The 18,751-nt window shown below is 40.7% G+C and overlaps 1 protein-coding gene across 4 annotated transcripts in view; it reads left to right on the top strand.

The window, feature by feature from the left end:
• Cdc42 (cell division cycle 42) overlaps positions 1-18,751 on the top strand; it is a 42,078-nt gene that overhangs the window by 11,193 nt on the left and 12,134 nt on the right. For all 4 annotated transcript variants that reach the window (XM_059255219.1, XM_059255217.1, XM_059255220.1 and 1 more), the window contains exons 2-3: positions 13,536-13,690; positions 16,714-16,786. In XM_059255219.1, coding sequence (XP_059111202.1) covers positions 13,586-13,690; positions 16,714-16,786 — 178 coding nt within the window. In that variant the 5' untranslated portion in view covers positions 13,536-13,585. The remainder of the gene's footprint in view (positions 1-13,535; positions 13,691-16,713; positions 16,787-18,751) is intronic.

Below are 18,751 nucleotides of genomic sequence, written 5' to 3'. Positions count from 1 at the left end.
CTTGTCCTCAACCCTTAGTTTTCTTTTTATCTGTAGCCTTTACCTGATATTGTTTGTTTGTTTGTTTGTTTGTTTGCTTTTTGAGACAGTTTCTCTGTGTAGCCCTGGCTGTCCTGGAACTCACTCTGTAGACCAGGCTGGCTTCAAACTCAGATCCACCTGTCTCTGCCTCCTGAGTGCTGGGAGCAAAGTCGTGCGCCACCCCTGCCTGGCCAGATGCACTGCTTTTAATGTGGATTCTGTGCATCCAAACTTGGGTCCTTATGTGTGAGCAGCAAAGCACTTTCAAAAGTAAGCTATTTCCTTATCAGCACCCCCCCTAAACACACACACACACACACACACACACACACACACACACAGGATTTCTTTATGTAACAGCCTGGCTGTCCTGGAACTCATGAGTGCTGGGATTAAAGGTGTTGTCACCACCTCAGGGCTACTTCCTTCCATCATTTTAAAGACAGTCTTACTCTTAGTCATGGCCTAGCCTGGTTATTGCTGTGTTGCTCAGGCAGGCCTTGAAGTTGCAGTGAACTTCCTGCCTCAGTTTACCAAGTGCTAGGATTACACATGTGTTCTACCATGCCGTTTTTGTTGGGAGTGTGATGTCAGTGCTGGGGATCATACCTACACTTGGTTCTGCAAATGCTCTGTCACTGTGTCAGTCATAACCTTGTTTCTAATCTTTTCTTATAAATATACTAGTCATGGATAGAGCCCACCCATATGGCCTCATTTTCTTTAATTACCTCTTTAAAGGTAATGCTACTAAAGACTTTTTTCTTTTTCTTTTTTTTTTTTTGAGACAGGGTCTCACTCTGTATCTCTCTGGCTGGCCTGAATTCCCTTCATCAGTCTGGCCTTGAATTAACAGGTTTGCCTTCCAAATGCTAGTATTAAAGGCATGTGGCACCATGCCTTGCACAGAACAAATTCTGAAGTAGTAGAGGTTGACTTCCATACACATTTTGGTGAAGACTTAGTTTTCTCCATAGCAGTCAGTACAGCTCATGCCTTAAAACATTTTTATGGCATTTCTTTATAACATCCGTACAGTTTTATATTGGGTGTATAGTTAGTCTTGCCTTTTGCTCCTATAAGCAAGGCTGCTGTGTGAACTCCTTGTTTTATAGACTATTTTTTTTTTTTTTTTTTTTTTTTTGAGATAGACTTACCAGTGGAATTGTCAGGTCAAAGAATATATGCAATTTGGATATTTGCCCTCGCATGGGAGATTGCTTGTTGGTTTTGACATACATGTAAACACATGCACAAAAAACTTATTTTTACTTTACTTTTAGGTGTATGGGTGTTTTCTTGCATGTATATCTGTATACCACACATGTGTGTGGTGTCCCACAGAGCCCAGAAGGCATTGGATCCTCAGGGACTGGAGTTATAGGTGGTTGTGAGCCCAACAGATGGTGTTGGTAACTGAACCCGGATCCTCTGGAAGACCAGCCAGTGCTTTTAACTGTTGAACCATCTCTTCAACCTCTCACATACTTTGAAAATAAACTTTGGTTAGGTGCACACATGTTTAACCCAGCAGGCAAATCTCTTGAGTTACAGGCCAGGGTTTCATAGTGAGAGCCTGTCTTGAAACAAACACCCAACACCACCACTACCAACAACAGTAACAAAAACAAGCTCTGGCAGATATTATTTTAAAAGGTTTCCCAGATTTATTTTTCTCCCATCTGTTCTGACATGCTTCTCATATTGGAATGGACTGATTAGGTAGCCATGTGCTCCTTCTGTAATATTTTCCACATACTGTGCCCAACTTAGTATTATTGCTCTTGTAGTGATGGACACTAGTTTTGGTCAACACAAAATAGTATTCTGTTTCAGATTTCCTCACTGCTGGGGCACTTGTTGGCAAAAGTGACCAAGTTTGCTCTGCCCTTTCTGGTCCGTCTTCAGAGTCTGCCTGTACCAGCTTATATTTTGCACTTTGCATAGCAAGTTGGAGCCTAGAGTTGACCCACTCTAGAGATGTTTTTTGTTGTGTTTGTGGCTACCATTTTCCTTCTTAGGTGTGGATGGCCTTTAATCAAGGCAGCTGCCAAGATGGCTGAGAAACTAAAGTCTGGTCCTGGTATTTTTTTAAAGCAAGTGTTTGTGTAGTAGGCCCTAATAGTTTGAGGACAATTCTTACTGTAATCTCCTCATCAAATAGTTTGTTAATATTTACTTCATTTTCAGGAGTGTATATTTGTCTTTTACTTCATGGTATAAAATCTATCTTGCTGTGACAGATTGCTTAATTAAGAGTCTTTTAAGTTGTTTTTTTTTAAATTAAAGATTTATTTTTATTTTATATGTATGGGTGTTTTGCTTGCATATGTATCTATGTACCATGTGTACATTGCCTACAGAGGCCCCTGGAGTTGTAGTTATAGATGATTTTTAGCCACCATATGGGTGGTGGAAGTCAAATCTGGGTCCTCTGGAAGAGCAGCCAGTGCTTTTAACCACTAAGACATCTTTCCAGGCCCCGTTTGCTTTTTGAGACAGGGTCTTACTCTGTAGCCCAGGCTTTCTTAGAATTCACTATCTTGCTCGTACTGGTCTTGAGCCCACAGCAGTCCTCCTTCCTCAACTTCACAAGTGCTGGTGGATTATAGAATGCCACTATGGCTGCTCTTACCTGAATTATTTCACACGGATAATGGGCATGCATACCTGAGGGTTAAGTACTGTATATGGGAGTAATCCAGTTCATTCTCATCGGCTATATGCTGATACCGCTGTGTTCCTTCACAAATGAAGTGATGACATTCACATTGTATAGTCACACACATGTGGCTAATGAGTTTTATGCCATTTGATTTGAAAATTAATGATGCAGCTGGTGGTAGTGCATGCCTTTAATCCCAGCACTGGGGAGGCAGAGGCAGGCAGATCTTTTGAGTTTAAGGCCAGCTTGGTCTACAGAGTAAGTTCTAGGACAGCCAAGGCTACACAGAAAAACCCTGTCTTGAAAACAAAACAAAACAAAAAAACCAACTCATGATGTTTGCTACTAGTCTATCCTTGGGCATATATGGGGACTAGATTTATTTTGTGACTAAATAATACTGTGTCGTCGTCGTCGTCGTCGTCGTCGTCGTCGTCGTCGTCGTCGTCATCGTCGTCGTGGTGTCCCCCCCCCCCCCCCGCAAAATAAAGGTAGGCTATAATCCTTTCTATACCACTCCTAGTCATTGGGCTACAGATTACAGATGCAGAGTTTAAGTTGTGTCTGAGATCAGAATGAGATTTTCCAAAGGAGTGATCAGATTTGACAACCTTGGCAGGTGGAAATAAGGAGAGTTTTGAGTTCTTATTAGTAGTTACAGCTACACCATAGGGCTGTTTTGGTTTCTGTAAGTTTAAATTGGGGATAACTGTAAGGTGCCCGTTACTCAGCCCTGTGCTGGTGCTATACTAGTTGCTTTATATGCATTAGCTTGTTTCTCTTTGTAGCAGTTCTGTGAAGTAACTTCATGGGATATATAGGACCCTATCTCAGGAAAAATAAACAGGCTGGTGAGGTGACCCAGCAAGCCTGACACCTGAGTTTAGATCCTGGAATCGATGGTGGAAGGAACGAACTGAGTGGTAAAAGTGGTCCTCTGACCTCCTCGTGCACCATGGCACACGAACAGATTGTACACACTTACATACAATTATAATAAATAAAAAATCTAGCCAGGCGGTGGTGGCACACGCCTTTAATCCCAGCACTCGGGAGGCAGAGCCAGGCGGATCTCAGTGAGTTCGAGGCCAGCCTGGTCTCCAAAGTGAGTTCCAGGAAAGGCGCAAAGCTACACAGAGAAACCCTGTCTCGAAAAAACCAAAAAAAAAAAAAAAAAAAAAAAAAAAAAAAAAAAAAAAAATCTAAAAAGTTAATATTACTTGTCTTTGAAAATTTCATGCTTCCCCAATATTTATTACTTTAGATAACAAACATGTGGTATTGTGTTCCCCAAAATATTGTGCATGCTAATAAACGTATCTGGGGTCAGAGACAGAACAACCACAGTATTAAACATAGAAGTTAGGCAGTGGTAGTACACGCCTTTAATCCTAGCATTCCAGAGGTAGAAATCCCTCTGGATCTCTATGAGTTCAAGGCCACATTGGAAACAGCCAGGCATGGTGACACACGCCTTTAATCCCAAGAAGTGAGTCTTTAATCCCAGAGAGTGATAGCAAAAACAGAAAGATATAAGGCGTGGAGACCAGAAACTAGAAGCATTTTGGCCTGGTTAAGCATTTGGCTGGTTAAGTATTTGGCCTGGTTAAGCTTTCAAACCATAGCAGGAGGTCAGACAGCTGGCAGTTTTTGAAATATAGAAGAAGTAGGGGAGGTTTTGCAGAGGTGAGGTTTTGGGTGGAAGGAAGGTTGGTGATGATTTGAAAAAAGGTAGACTTTGAATAAGCACAAATCATATTGGACAATTGAAGTGGCTGGTCATCGATTAACAATTTATCTTGGCAGTGTGAGATTCTTAGAAGTAAAGTAAAAGATTGTAGCCCTGCTGCACTCGGTCTGTCTCAGAGCTGAAGTAAATACAGCTGTTACCTGGTATATGTTACCTGATTTTTTAGATGAAGTGTGTGAAGATGCACCTTTAATCTACATTTTTTGAGGTGGGAAAATCTACCTTTGATCTGGGCCACAATTTCTAGTACATTTTATATAGCATATGGAAGGAGCTTTCGCTCTTTGCCTGCTTGTTCTTGCTGGCAAGTCCATTCCTTCACTGGTATTAGAGCCTACTTCAGAATTCTGGTGTATACTAAAGACCTGCTGAGACATCCAGCCTTGTGGACTGAACAGTTACTAGATTCTTAGACCTTATGTTGGTTGACTGACTGTCTTTCTGTCTATCTATCTCTATGCTTATCTGTCTGTCCATCTCTATGCATATCTATCTGTCTATTTTTAGATAGATATTCCTCTAGAGAACCTTGACTAATCCAAATTATGGTACCAGAAGTGGTTTTAGAGCAACAGAAGTATAAGGATGGATATTTTAAGTATCAGGAATAGGCTTTCCAATTTGCCAACACCTCCAGTTACTGAAGGTTCTCCAGGTACTGAAACCTCTCCTAGAAGCTTAAAGAGTATTGAAAGCCCATGGTATGAACTATTTTACAAACTTAAGGAGATTAATGCATTTATTATCCTGATTCAGTAATTTTGTGATAATAAAGTATTTGGTGACTGTATATACAGCTTTATATAAAGCTTTTGACAATTTGTAGAAAAATAAGGAAAATTATGATGCTGATTGGTTGTTCCTAGCATCCCTGGATAAATTGACAAAGGAAAAGAATGAGCTCCGTGATAAAATTAACCAACTTCAGCCAGATGGTGGTGGCCACACGCCTTTAATTCTAACACTCGGGGCAGAGGCAGTTGGATCTCTGAGTTCAAGGCCATCTTGGTCTACAGAATGAGTTCCAGGACAGCCAAGGCTACATAGAAAAACCTGTCTTGGAAAAAAAAAAAAAAAACCCAAAACAAACAAAAACAAAAATTAACCCAACTTCTAGCATCTCAGAATATGGTGAAGGACAACAATGAACTCAGTGATAGGCTTCAGATGTGCACAAACAGTTTAAAGGTTTCTAAGTGTGCCCTGAAAGAGAATCTTCTCTCTAGCAGCCACAGAGCTCAAGTTGTGGAAAATGAAATCCAAGCTCTTAATATAAGACTAGCTGAATTATAGTGAAAATTCAAGTCTTGTGGTGGTTAAAGTAAGGGAATTAATAAAGAGTGGAATTCTGTAGCTTGGGATGGACATATGTGGGAAGACCCTATTGAGGCTGAGAACTTTGAATTCTCAGATTCTCAAGTGTTGCATAAATCCTAATTAGTCTTAATAAAAACCCAGAGCCAGATTATCAGGGTGAGAGCTGAAAGATCAGAGAAGCAGAGCAAGCCACAGCTACCACCTCTTAACCTTAACCAATTCCTCAGCCTGAAGGAGCCCGAGTTTCTGTCTCCTCCCGCCTTATATTCCTTTCTCTGCCTAGCCATATCACCTCCTGTCTCAACCTTCCTAGTGCTGGGATTAAAGGTGTATGATCCCAAGTACTGGAATTAAGGTGTATGCCACCACTGCCTGGCTCTGTTTCTCTTTTAGGCTGGATTAGTCTTGTGTAGCCCAGTGTGGCCTTGAACTCACAGAAATACAGACGGATCTCTGCCTCTGCCTCCTAAGTGCTAGGATTAAAGGTGTGTGCCACCACTGCCTGACCTCTGTGGCTATCTCTGGCTGGCTCTGTCCTTTAATCTTCAGGCAGCTTTTATGTCTTAGGTTAGAAACAGTATATCACCACACTCAAAGGTTTATCTCAGCTGAGGAAAAAAGTCTTTCCACCTTCAGCAGAAGATGTACTCACTTCCCACCCCCTAAAATACTGCCTTTTCCACCTTTGACTGGGGAAATTAATCTGTCATTGTTTGCAAAACCAGCAGTGACTTTCCCTGAAGATGATGCCAGGTAAGACAATACTGATGTCCTTCAAGGCTACCAATTGTGACTCTTGACCTATAAGCAAATTAAAGGCTTAGAACTTTGGGCTGGAAAAGCCATTAAGTGTTAAGGCTTGGTGAGTTGTTCTGTAGAAGCTTTGAAGGTAAGAATGCTAAGAGCAATGTAGACAATGGAGGCTTGCCTGTGAAATTTCAGAGGGAAGTTTGAGAGTCCCTTAATGACTCTGTCAGAGCTGTTTGCTATTTTGAGTTAAGAATTTGTGATTCTGGTTAGCTGGGGCTGAAGAATCAGCTGTGATTAACAAGATAGTAGAACCACTAAAGAAAAACATTTGTTTTGCTGGGATATTTGATGCTGGTCAGCTGGGGAATGGTGCCATATTTGGGGCTCAGTGTTGGTCTCTGCTGTTGGCAGATCTGGCACTCAGCAGCAGCTATAGCCAGGTCAGCCTTGGTGCATGGAACTCCATGTTGTCTATCCTATGCATAACCCCAGTCTCTGTCACCATGACCACTTTGTTCATGGGACCATTGGGCAACAACAGGGATCGCTGGAGAAAGAGGCTGACTGTCCACAGAATGGGTCATCCTATCTACTTGATTGTCCTCTGCTGAAGTCATCTTTTGATGAACATTTACATGGGACACAAGTATCTTCACATCCTTTGTCCATTTGGAGAAGTTCATTACATCTTCACCAGATGTTTTCTCATCAATTTTCCAATCATTCTCTTTTTAGTCCCTAACCAGCCAGCCAGTCTATTGGCTATAGCAAATGAATAATCTTAACATCTGGTCATTTTTCCTTCCAAACAAAATGAATGACCATGTGTACTGCTGGAAGTTCTGCCCAATGGGACGATTTCCCTTCGCTGGTGTTTTTCAGGGTTATCCCAGAAGGGTTGCAGCTGTCCACTTCTGGGTGGAGCCTATGTAAGGTGCAGAACCATCAGTAAACCAGGCCCAAGTCTTCCTAAGAGTAGAATTGTTGCCTCCCTTCTCTCTTTTGCTTAGTGGGGATTGAACCTGAGAATAGGCCTGTGTTCTACTTCTGAGTTCCTGTTGATCTTTCTGAATAACTGCTGAGAAAGGCATCAGTCATCAGTGATGTCAAGAAGAATATATGGAAGTGATAAATCCATACTATCTGTACCCAGTAGGCTTGTTGTCTCTAGGGGGCATGAACTTTGTTCCATACATTAGAGATGGCTTTGAATGGTATAAAGTTTGGCACATATCAGATTCTCAATAAAATCTGTTGAATGAGTGAAAAAAATTATAGAGGGAGAATTTTAATCTCCATTCTCCTAATAAAATGTTTTATGGTATCTTCATACATTATTGTGTATTGTTTCCTTCCTTCCTTCCTTCCTTTCTTTTTTTTTTTTTAAAGATTTATTTATTTAGTGTACAGAAGAGAGCGCCAAATCTCATTACAGATGGTTGTGAGCCACCATGTGGTTGCTGGGAATTGAACTCAGGACCTCTGGAAGAACAGTTCAGTGTTCTTAACCTCTGAGCCATCTCTCCAGCCCTGTGTATTGTTTTCAAACTATTTTGAAATACCAAGTTGAAAATTATATAGCTTATTTAAATATTTAACAATTGACTTGAAAAAAAAAGTGTTGGGGATTGAAATCAAGGCTTTATGTGAAAAGCACATTGTCTACTACTGAGCTGTACTTACTTATTTAAGCAAGCCCCCACCCTCCCATTTCATGGTAGCCCAGGCTTGCCTCAGATATGCAGCTGGGATGGCCTTGAAATTCTGACATACAAGCTTTTGTTTTCTTAGTGCTAGGATTATAGGCATTTGCTATCATGCTCAGCGATTTTTTTTTTTTTTTTTTTGAGACAAGGTTTCTCTGGTAGTTTTTGATGCCTGTCCTAGATCTCGCTCTGTGGAACAGGCTGGCCCCGAACTCACAGAGATCCGCCTGGCTCTGCCTCCCAAGTGCTGGGATTAAGGGTGTGCACCACCACCACCACCACCACCACCACCACCACCACCTGGCAAAAGATTTCATTTTTTTAAGTATATGAGTGCTCTGTCTGCATATACACCTGCATACCAGAGGAGGGCCATCAGATCCCACTATAGATGGTTGTGAGCCACCATAGGGTTGCTGGGAATTGAACCACTGAGCCATCTCTCCAGTTAAGCCCAGCTTTTTGTTTTGACTTTTGAAGAATTCCTGTTTACTGATGGTTCTGAAAACTATAAAGTTAAAACAACTCTATGTGTGACATAAATATGCGTGAATGTGCACTCACATGTACATTTTCATTATATAGCCTAGATTGGCATTGAACTCATGATCCTTTTGCTGAGATGACAGGCATGTACCACCATTTGTGTAAAAAGTTTAGAGTTGGAAAAGAATGGCGTGATGCATACATATTAGCTTTCTGGCTTTGAGGCAAGTCTTTCAAGTTATACTTTTCTCCTTTCCTCTTTTTCTCTATGGAGCCTGAGGGCTATACAGAACACTGTCCTAGAATTTGCTGTCATGTTCCTGCCTCTACCTCCCAGGTGTTGGGACTGTAGGTATGAGCTGCCTCACCTAGTGCTTAATTTTCTTACCTAGAAAATTAGTTCATTAAAAGACCTTCCATTCTAACTTTCTCATTCTTTGTCTTGGTTCTTTTGAGTAATATTTGGAGAATTAATACAATAAGTTGAAATATTTATTCCAGTGTTCAAAAACAGTTAACAGTGTATTTCTTGTTTTGGGAAAAAAGGTAGCTATGATGGAGGTATAGAAGAAATGTTTGGGAACTGAGGATGTAGTTCAATTACCTAGCATATACAAAATTCTGGCTTCTATCCCTGTCTCTGAGGCCATTTGGGGATACATGAGACTCTGTCAAACTTTTTCTTTTTTTTTTTCAAGACAGAGTTTCACTGTGTAACAGCCTTGGCTGTCCTGGAATTCATTCTGTAGACCAGGCTATCCTTGAACTCAGAGAACTCTGCCCCTACCACCCAAATGCTGGGATTAAAGGTGTTGTCACCACCTCCCGGCATCAAGGTTTTTGGGAGGAATTCCCAAGCAGTGTTGTGTTCTTAGTAGGATATTTGCATCACCTCACATGTTGTGTGATGTAGAGCCAAACAGGACAATGTACATGCATGTAAATTTGGACTGTTTTGTAGTATGAGCACTTTTTGTGTGTGTTTATGTGTATATGTGTGAGGCCAGAGGTTGATGTCAAGTGTCTTTCTCACTTTTCATCTTGTATTTTTGGTCCCCCACCCCAGGGTTTCTCTATATTAACAAGCCCTGGCTGTCCTGGAACTCACCATCTAGAGCAGGCTGCCCTCCCTCCTGAGTGCTGGGATTAAAGGTGTGCACCACATGCCTGGCTGTAAAAAAAAATTTTTTTTTAAAGCTGTATATAGATAACTACCACAATTTATGCTAAGGTTATGTAAACTGCAGTCTCCAAGGTAAGTGGATTAGACAGGAGAGAGAGAGATAGAGGCAGAGTTTTGGTTTTATATATTCTACCTAATCTGGTAGCCAGACTCTAGTCATTCTGTTGGATTGGCAAGAAAGACTTGTGGAATTGAATAATTCTTTTCTGATTTCCTGTAGTGTCTCCTCTTTCTTGTACCTAGACAAAATGGAGTGCTTTAGGGTCAAGTGTATTTAAAATGAAAACAACTTTAGTAGTATTTTGGGTTAGTGTGAATGTAGTATCTTTTTCTCACGCCATGTCAGTTAATGTAACTTTCACAGCATACTAACCTATTTCACAAAACTGCCCTCACCTCAAGTGCTAGCTGCAAATGGGTGCCAAGGCTGTTTACCTCTTCCCATTTGACTATGGATTTGGTGGTCACCATGGTTCAGTGTTTTGGTACACATGTCTGAAACTCACCAAATAGGCTAGTATGGCTGGCTAGTAAGCTCCAGTGATCAGCCTTTTTCTACTTCTTTAGCTCTGGAATTGCAGATGTGTACACCATGCATAGGTGTGCTCAGCTTAAGAAGTTTTTTCATTCATTCATTCATTCATTCATTCATTCATTGTGTGTGTGTGTGTGTGTGTGTGTGTGTGTGTGTGTGTGTGTGTGTGTTTGGGATTTCATAGAGAGTCATGTCACATGTGGAGATCAGAGGACAAGTTGGAAGTTGGTTCTTTCCTTCTGTGTGGGCTCCCAGTGTTGAACTCAGGTCATCAGAATTAGTGGCAGTTGTCTTTTGAGCCATCTTGCAGGCCCCAGCCTTTGTTTGTGCTAGGTGTGTTCTGAGAATCAAACTCGGGTCCTTGTGCTTACAAGGCAAGCATTTTATTGACTAAGCCTGTCTTATCTTTTGAGACAGTCTTGCCTATGTAATCCTAGCTGGTTTGGGATTTATTCTGTAGCCCAGATTGTCCTCAAATTCAATATTTTCCTACTTCTTCCAAGTGCTGAGATTATTATCACCATGTCCAGCCCATGTTTCTGTGAGTAATGGGGCAGTTTATATCACCTGTGACTACTGTTGTAGTTTTATGTTTTATGTGAGTTTTATATTCATTCATCAGCTTATAAACGTGTCAGTCTGTTCTAAGTGTTTAAAGTACAGTGATGTGTGAAGTGTTCTAGGCACCTGTACAGAGGTATTAATGAACATTTCTAAATTGTGATTCAATGTTGTGAAGGGAACTAGTTTTAGAAATACATAGACATGGCATCCAACCCTTGGGTTTATATTTGAATTAGTGGAGATATCTATCTATGTCTTTTTTTTTTATTTATACATTGATTGGTTGTTTATGGGGGAAGGCCTATATGTGCCATGCATGATATATACATGTGGTTGTCAGATGACAACTTGTGGAAATCAGTTTTCTCCTACCATGTAGGTCCCATGGATTGAACTCAGGTCATCAGGCTTGGTGGCAAGTGTTTTCTTTGGCTGATCCATTTTACTGGCCCAGAGAACTATATTTTCATGTTTAATAAGATGGCAGCTCTAACCGGCAAGAAATTGTAACCCCCCCCCCCAGGGATTATGCAGATGATTTATTTATTTATTTCTCTCAAAGCTGTTGGAAGTATTTGTTCCTTTGTGGTTGGGGAGATTACTCAGTTGGTAAAGTACAAGCATAAGGACCTGAGTTCAATCTCCAGAACCCACAGAAAAGTTGGTACTTGATGCTCAGTTTATCTTTTCTACTTGGTGAACACAAGGCCAATAAGAAACCTTGTTTCAAAAAAGCAAATTAGGCCATGTGGTGGTGGTGGTGGTGGTGGTGGTGGTGGTGGTGGTGGAGGAGGTGGAGGAGGTGGTGGAGGTGGTGGTGGTGGTGGTGGTGGTGGTGGTGGTGGTGGTGGTGCACGCCTTTAATCCCAGGCGGATCTCTGTGAGTTCGAGGCCAGCCTGGTCTACAGAGTGAGATCCAGGACAGGCTCCAAAAGCTACAGAGAAACCTTGTCTCGAAAAACCAAAAATAAATAAAACAAAAATATAAGTAAATAAATAAATAAATAAGCAAGCAAGCTGCATGGCAGCTGCAGAATTACACTTGAGCCTGTCTTATGGCCTCCACACTTTTGCACACAAGTGCATATGTACTTATATACAGCTATACACACATTCACAGACACACAAGGATTTCATACCTTGATTTCGCAGATGTCAAAAAAATTGGAGGGGCACTGAAGAGATGTGCTCAGTAGTTAAGAACTCTTGTTCTTATAAAGGATCTGGCCTCCATTCTAGCCACATGTGGCGGCTCACAACTTTCTCTTCTGACTTTCCTGGCCACCAGACACACATGGTAGGTGCATGGGCATACACATGAGCAGAACACTCATAACAAATCTAAAAAAAATTTTTGAGGGGAAGTATATCTCAAAGTTAAGTGTAACAAATTCTTTGTTGTTGTTTTGTTGTTTGAGATAGGGTTACCCTATGTAATCGTGGCTGTCCTGGAATTCGCTCTGTAGACTGGACTGGCCTTGAACTCAGATATTGGCTTGCCTCTGTCTCCCAAGTGCTGGGATTAAAGGTGTTTGCTACCTCTGCCTGGCAAAATTTTAATGCCATAGCCACTTGCAATTTTTTTTTTCTTTTTACAGTAAATTCTTGGCACATTTGTAATAATGTGTTTGCACTGCTGTGGTGTATTAGTGAAGGTCTGAGGGCAACCTTGAGTGGCAGTCCTTGTCTTTTACCTTGTGTTTTGAGTCAGGGTTTCTCTTGTTCACTGCTTTGTGTACCATCTAGGCTGCAAGCTTCTGCCTCCCCCTTCCTGGAGGGGCACTAGGATTACTTCTAGGATTACTGGCACTTTCATTACTGCACCTGACTTTGATGTGGTTCTGGAGATCTGAGCTCAGGTCGTCAGGCTTGTCTGGGAAAGTGCTGTGTGCTCTGGGCTATCTCCTCAGCCCATGTAATTATATTTTTAAATAAATCACTATGGTTAGAAGAGCTGATATTTTCATTTTTAAAATGTAGGTTGAAACTCTTCAGGCCATGAGTAATAACTAGGCTAATTGGTGCTACCATGGCTGCTGACCAGAGATCACCTGATCATTGTCCAGTTCCTAATGCTCACATATTCTGGGGTTAATGGACTGTGCTGCTTGGTTACTTAGGTTCTGGGATGCTGCAGCTCTAAGACTGGGTAATGAACCATCGTTTACAGTGTTCTTTGTGTTGCAATTGATCTTGCATATAGTACATATGTGTTCATACTAAAGTAAGCTTTCACAAAGTTCATATATCACATGGGACTCTTTCTCCTATCTTCCTTTTTGTTATTAGAAAAAGTAATTTAAAAAAAGAAGTATACTGATTACTGTTCTACTTTAGATTTTGATACTTGAGACAAAACGACCAGGTCCAGAAACTTAGCAAATGGACCCTTGCAACTGCTGCTCTGAGCAGTTGCCATATTTCTTTTTAGAGGATTTTAGCTTTATCAGTAATGCTAGTTCTTTTCTTTGAGTGGCTGAACCTGTTACTAGTTGAGAGGAAAAAAACATGTATATAAGTAGAAGTCAATAGAATAATTGTTTTTAATTTCTTTGTAGGTCAACATCTAATTTGAAATATTAAAAGTGGATACAAAACTATTTCCGCAATGCAGACAATTAAGTGTGTTGTTGTTGGCGATGGTGCTGTTGGTAAAACATGTCTCCTGATATCCTATACAACAAACAAATTTCCATCGGAATATGTACCAACTGTAAGTATAAAGGTTTTCTGATAGTGAAAGGAATTTTAATGTGATCTCCTTCGAAAAAAACTTTGCCTGCCTGAACTGCCCTTTTAAAAAAATTAAATTTCATTATCTTTATTTACTTTGTGGGGTGTGTGTATGTATGTACATACCCCACCTGCCTTGGCACTTGTATGGAGGGTTGAGGACAACTTGAAGGAGTCTCTTTTGATCATGTGGGCCCTGGGATTGAACTCAGGTTGTCATGTTTGGCAGCAAGTGCCCTTACCATCTCAGTCATCACACCAGCATATTGTTTGCTATTTTTAAAGGTTTTTGACTTCTCATGGGTAATTACTTACACTTTAAAATTGAAATTAAACAGCTGAAGGTGGAGGGATAGCTCCACAGTTAAGAGTACTGGCTGCTTGCTTTTCCCCCGAGAAAGAAGTTTTTTTGAGGGGTGAGAATTTAAAGATGTAATTTGATAGCTGGGTGGTGGTGGCACACACCTTTAAGTCCAGCACTTTGGAGGCAGAGGCAGGTGAATCGCAATGAGTTTGAGGCCAGCATGGTCTATAGAGTTAGTTCCAGGACAGCCAGGGCCACACAAAGAAATCCTGTCTCAAAAAAATCAAAAAGAAAAAAAAAGTAGTTTGGTACTAAAACTACATTTTTGAGTTGGCCCATTAATCAGAAGATATTTTGAAGTTACAAGGGTCTTTATGAGATAAGATGCAAATCTTAGGGGCTGGAGATATGGTTCAGAGGTTAAGAGCACTGGCTGCTCTTTCAGACATCCTGAGTTCAGTTCCCAGCAACCATGTGGTGGCTCACAACCATCTATAATGAGATCTGATGCCCTCTTCTGGCACGCAGGCAAACATGCAGGCAGAACACTGTATACATAATAAATTTATTAAAAAAAAAAAGATGTGGATCATGTCTCAGGGTGAGACATCCTTTGGGAAACTTGTGTCTGAGCTTTTACTTGTGAACGTGATTTCCAAGTCTTTCATGACTTTATTTGATGTGAGCTTCTGGGTGTTTTTTGTGTATTTGTATCGTCAGGGAAAGATCAGCAGTGGAATAAATTTTTTAGATGGGCCTGTTTAGGTAAGTAGGCCAAAGTAAATTCTATATCTGTGGTGTCTACATTGGCATGGAAATGGATTTGGTATACAGTGCATGTTTATGCCCATCTGTGGACTGAGTTACCAGTTAGAGGACAGATTAGAGCTGAAGAATTTTATACATCATCTTATCTTCCATGGGAGAGAAAAGTCAGCTCCAACTGCAGATGAGACTTGGAAATCAAGCTTTTCTGATACCTTTTTTTTTTTTTTTTGGAGACTGGGTCTCAACTGTGTAGCCCTGGCTTTCCTGGAACTTGTTGTGTAGACCAGGCTGGCCTTAAACTCACAGAGGTCTGCTTGATATCTCTGTCTAATGCTTCCTGATTTCCGAATCCCCCCCGCCCCCAGGCAAGGTTTCACTACATTGTTCATATTGGTTTCTAGGACTCAAGTGATCCTTCTGCCTTAGCTTCCCAAGTGGCTCATCTGGATAGATGCTACCCAACACATTTGGCATTTTCCTGTTTTTTTTTTTCCTTTCCTTTAATCAGTTACTTATTTATTTTTTAAATCTCATTTATTTGTTTGTTTGTTTTTTTTGAGACAGGGTTTCTCTGTGTAGTTTTGGTGCCTGTCCTGGCTCTTGCTCTGTGAACCAGGTTGGCCTCGAACTCACAGAGATCCGCCTGGCTTTGCCTCCTGAGTGCTGGGATTAAAGGCGTGTGCCACCTCTGCCTGGCTATTTAATTACTTTTTAATTGTGTGTGCATGATGTCCACATGTCTGCAGAGGCCCACAGAGGCCAGAGGTGCTAGATTCCTCTGGAGCTGGAGTTACAGGTGGTTGTGAGCCTCCTTCATGTAGGTTCTGGGAACTGAACTCTGAAAGAACAGTATGAGCTCTTAACCACTGGGTCATCTCTCCAGCCCAGTTTCAGTTCTGAATTAAAAGTAGCTGTCTGTGAATAAATAATTTCTTTCTGTTTTTTTTTTTTTTTCTTTTTCCCCAAGACAGGGTTTCTCTGTGTAGCTTTGCGCCTTTCCTGGAGCTCGCTCTGTAGACCAGGCTGGCCTCAAACTCACAAAGATCCGTCTGGCTGTGCCTCCTGAATGCTGGGATTAAAGGCGTGTGCCACCACCGCCCTTCAAATTGAACATTGTTGAAGCAAAGCACTGTCTTAAGTTTTTTAGACTTGAAGGGGATTATTTGGAAATTTTTTTATTTATTTTTGAGACAGTCCTTAAATTCACCAAATAGGTCAGAGTGACCTTGGTTGGTTTTTCTTCCTGCTTCTCCTGCCTAAGTGCTGGAGATTATGGGGTGTTCCACCATACTCAATTTGTTTTTTCCTTTTTCTTTCCTTTCTCTTCTTCTGTCCCTCCCTCCCTCCCTCCCTCCCTCCCGCCCTCCCTTCATTTTAAGATTTATTTATTTATTTTTTATGTATGAGTGCTCTATCTGCATGTACGCCTTTATGCTAGAAGGGCATTAGATCCCACTAGAGATGGTTGTGGGCCACCATGTGGTTTCTGGGAATTGAACTCCAGACCTCTGGAAGAGCAACAGTGCTCTTCACCACTGAGCCATCGCTCTAGCCCTTTTCTTTTTTTAAGCTAGTTTATTTTCATTTAGCAAAGTGTTTTATTCAAAAGCTTCCTAATACTACTAGTTGTCAGAAAGAATGAAAATCACCTTTCCTTTACTGCCCAATCTCATTGAAGACGGATGGAAAGGTTCTCTAGAGTCGGAGGCCTGATTTCTGTGATACCACTTACGATTTTGTGTTCTTCACGTAGTAGGACATCCCGGGACACAGTCTCTCATTTTGTTATCAAGAACCATTCAGCTCATGCAAGGACATAGTTGGTGAGATTGGTTACATAGAAAGATGAATTGTCTTCTTGGGAAGGAAATAAGTGGCTAGGAATTGTACTATCTCACTCACTAACAATGTTGTATTTGTTTTGTTTTTAGGTTTTCGACAACTATGCAGTCACAGTTATGATTGGTGGAGAGCCATATACTCTTGGACTTTTTGATACTGCAGGTGAAAACTTAATGTCTCATAATATTTTGATCTGTTACTGTAACAGTTGCTACTGGATGTCTTCTTTGGACACCATGAAATTAGTATATTAGTAATTCACTTATTTTTTGTTATTAGCAAGGGGATTTAATCTAATCCCAGGATTTAGGAGGCAGAGGTAGTCAGATCTCTGTGAGTTTGAGGCCAGTCTAGCCTACATAGTGAGTCCCAGGACAGCCAGGGCTGTAGAGAGACCCTGTCTCAAGACCACACTCAGAAAGATAGTTGACCCTGGATGGCTAATACCTGGAATACCCTGGGTGGATGGTATGGTAGAGGATACAATATGGTCTGAGAGTCATTAGGTAAACTCTAATGGGTTTGGAGGCTGGAGAGAGACTAGGGGACTGAGCTCAGAAAACATGTCTGCTGATTATTTCCCTTCATCCCCTTGTTCAAATCTTACAGTTGAGGACTAGAGATGTAGCTTAGTTGGTAGCATATTCCCCTTGCATGCATGAGGCCCTGGGTTCAATCCCCAGCATTACCACATAAATTTGGTATGGCTGTAATCACAGCAGAAGCTTCTCTGGGCAGAAGCAGGAGGATCAGAAGCTCAAAGTCATATATAGCAAATTCAAGGCCAGGCTGGGCTACATAAGACCCTGAAATGAAGTACTCTGTTTCCTAAATATGACCAAGGTTGTAAATGTCATATTTATTATTTTTATCATTCATTCATTCATTCATTCATTCATTCATCCATCCATTTATTGGTTTTTTTGAGACAGGGTTTCTCTGTGTAGCCCTGGCTGTCCTGGAACTCTTCTTTGTAGACCAGGCTGGCCTCGAACTCACATAGATCTACCTGCGTCTGTCTCCCATTGCTGGAATTAAAGGCCTGTGCCATTACACCTGGGCAGTTGTAAGCATTTTGAATCAGTCCTTCAGAATGTGTTTTATTTTATTTTTTGAGACAGTATTCTTGTGTAGTCTAGGTTAGTCTTGAATATAAAGTCTCCCTACCTCAACCTCCTGACTTTGAGATTACAGGTGTTTTCAGAAAAAAGTTGTTGAGTATACAATAAAATTCATTTTGGTAAGTGTTAAGTTTGATGAATTGTATTGACTTCCACCATAATCAATATATCTACCTTATGTATGAGTCTCTTTTATCCATCCATCTATATCTATATCTATCCAGCCACCTACCCACCCACTCACCCATCCATCTGTCCATCTGTTATCCATCCATCCATCCATCTAATTTTTAATATCCTAAAATTTTGCTTGTGCTTTTACAGCTTTTTCTTGACCTTGATAGCCACAGATGGACTTCTAGGTTCCCACTATTTTGCTCTTCTAGGATTTCTTGTGAATCCTTTATCCTGTGAGAGTCATCCATGCATGTATATCATGGTTCTTTGTTTTTGTTGCTAAGCACTATCCTACTCTGAATACAGCATAATTGTTTATCCACATGTGAGCTAATGTGTTTGGGTTCTAGTTATAAGCTATTATAAATATTGGTGCTATGAACTGCTTCTGTTTTAATCTGATGTCAGTAACGTTGATATGAACATAGGTTTACAAATCCTTCTTTGAGACCCTGCTTTCAGTTCTTGTAGCTGTGTATACCTATAAGTGGAGTTGCTGGATAGTGTGAAAATTCTGTTTTTAGTTATTTTAGGAGCCTCTTTTCAAGAACTGTGCCAACTTATGTTCCTGCCAATAATGTGTGAGGGTTGTATTTTCTTTGGAGAAATGTGAGTCCTCTGGCTTTTTAAATTTTTTAAAATTTTTTTTACTTTTTTATGAATTGGATTTGTTTGTAATTTGGTTGAATATTAGGAGTTCTGTAGATAATCTCTCATCCAGATCAGGATTTGCAGGCTATTTCTCCCATTCTCTGGATCACTATAATTTTTTTTCCAGATTTTATTTTTATTTTATGTATATGGGTGTTTTGCCTGCATGTGTGTCTCT

The sequence above is a fragment of the Peromyscus eremicus genome, chromosome 2 (assembly GCF_949786415.1).
Source record: "Peromyscus eremicus chromosome 2, PerEre_H2_v1, whole genome shotgun sequence".
In the NCBI taxonomy this organism is placed as follows: domain Eukaryota; kingdom Metazoa; phylum Chordata; class Mammalia; order Rodentia; family Cricetidae; genus Peromyscus; species Peromyscus eremicus.
The sequence above is the reverse complement of the archived record's forward strand: the minus strand, read 5'-3'. Positions and strand labels throughout refer to the sequence as shown.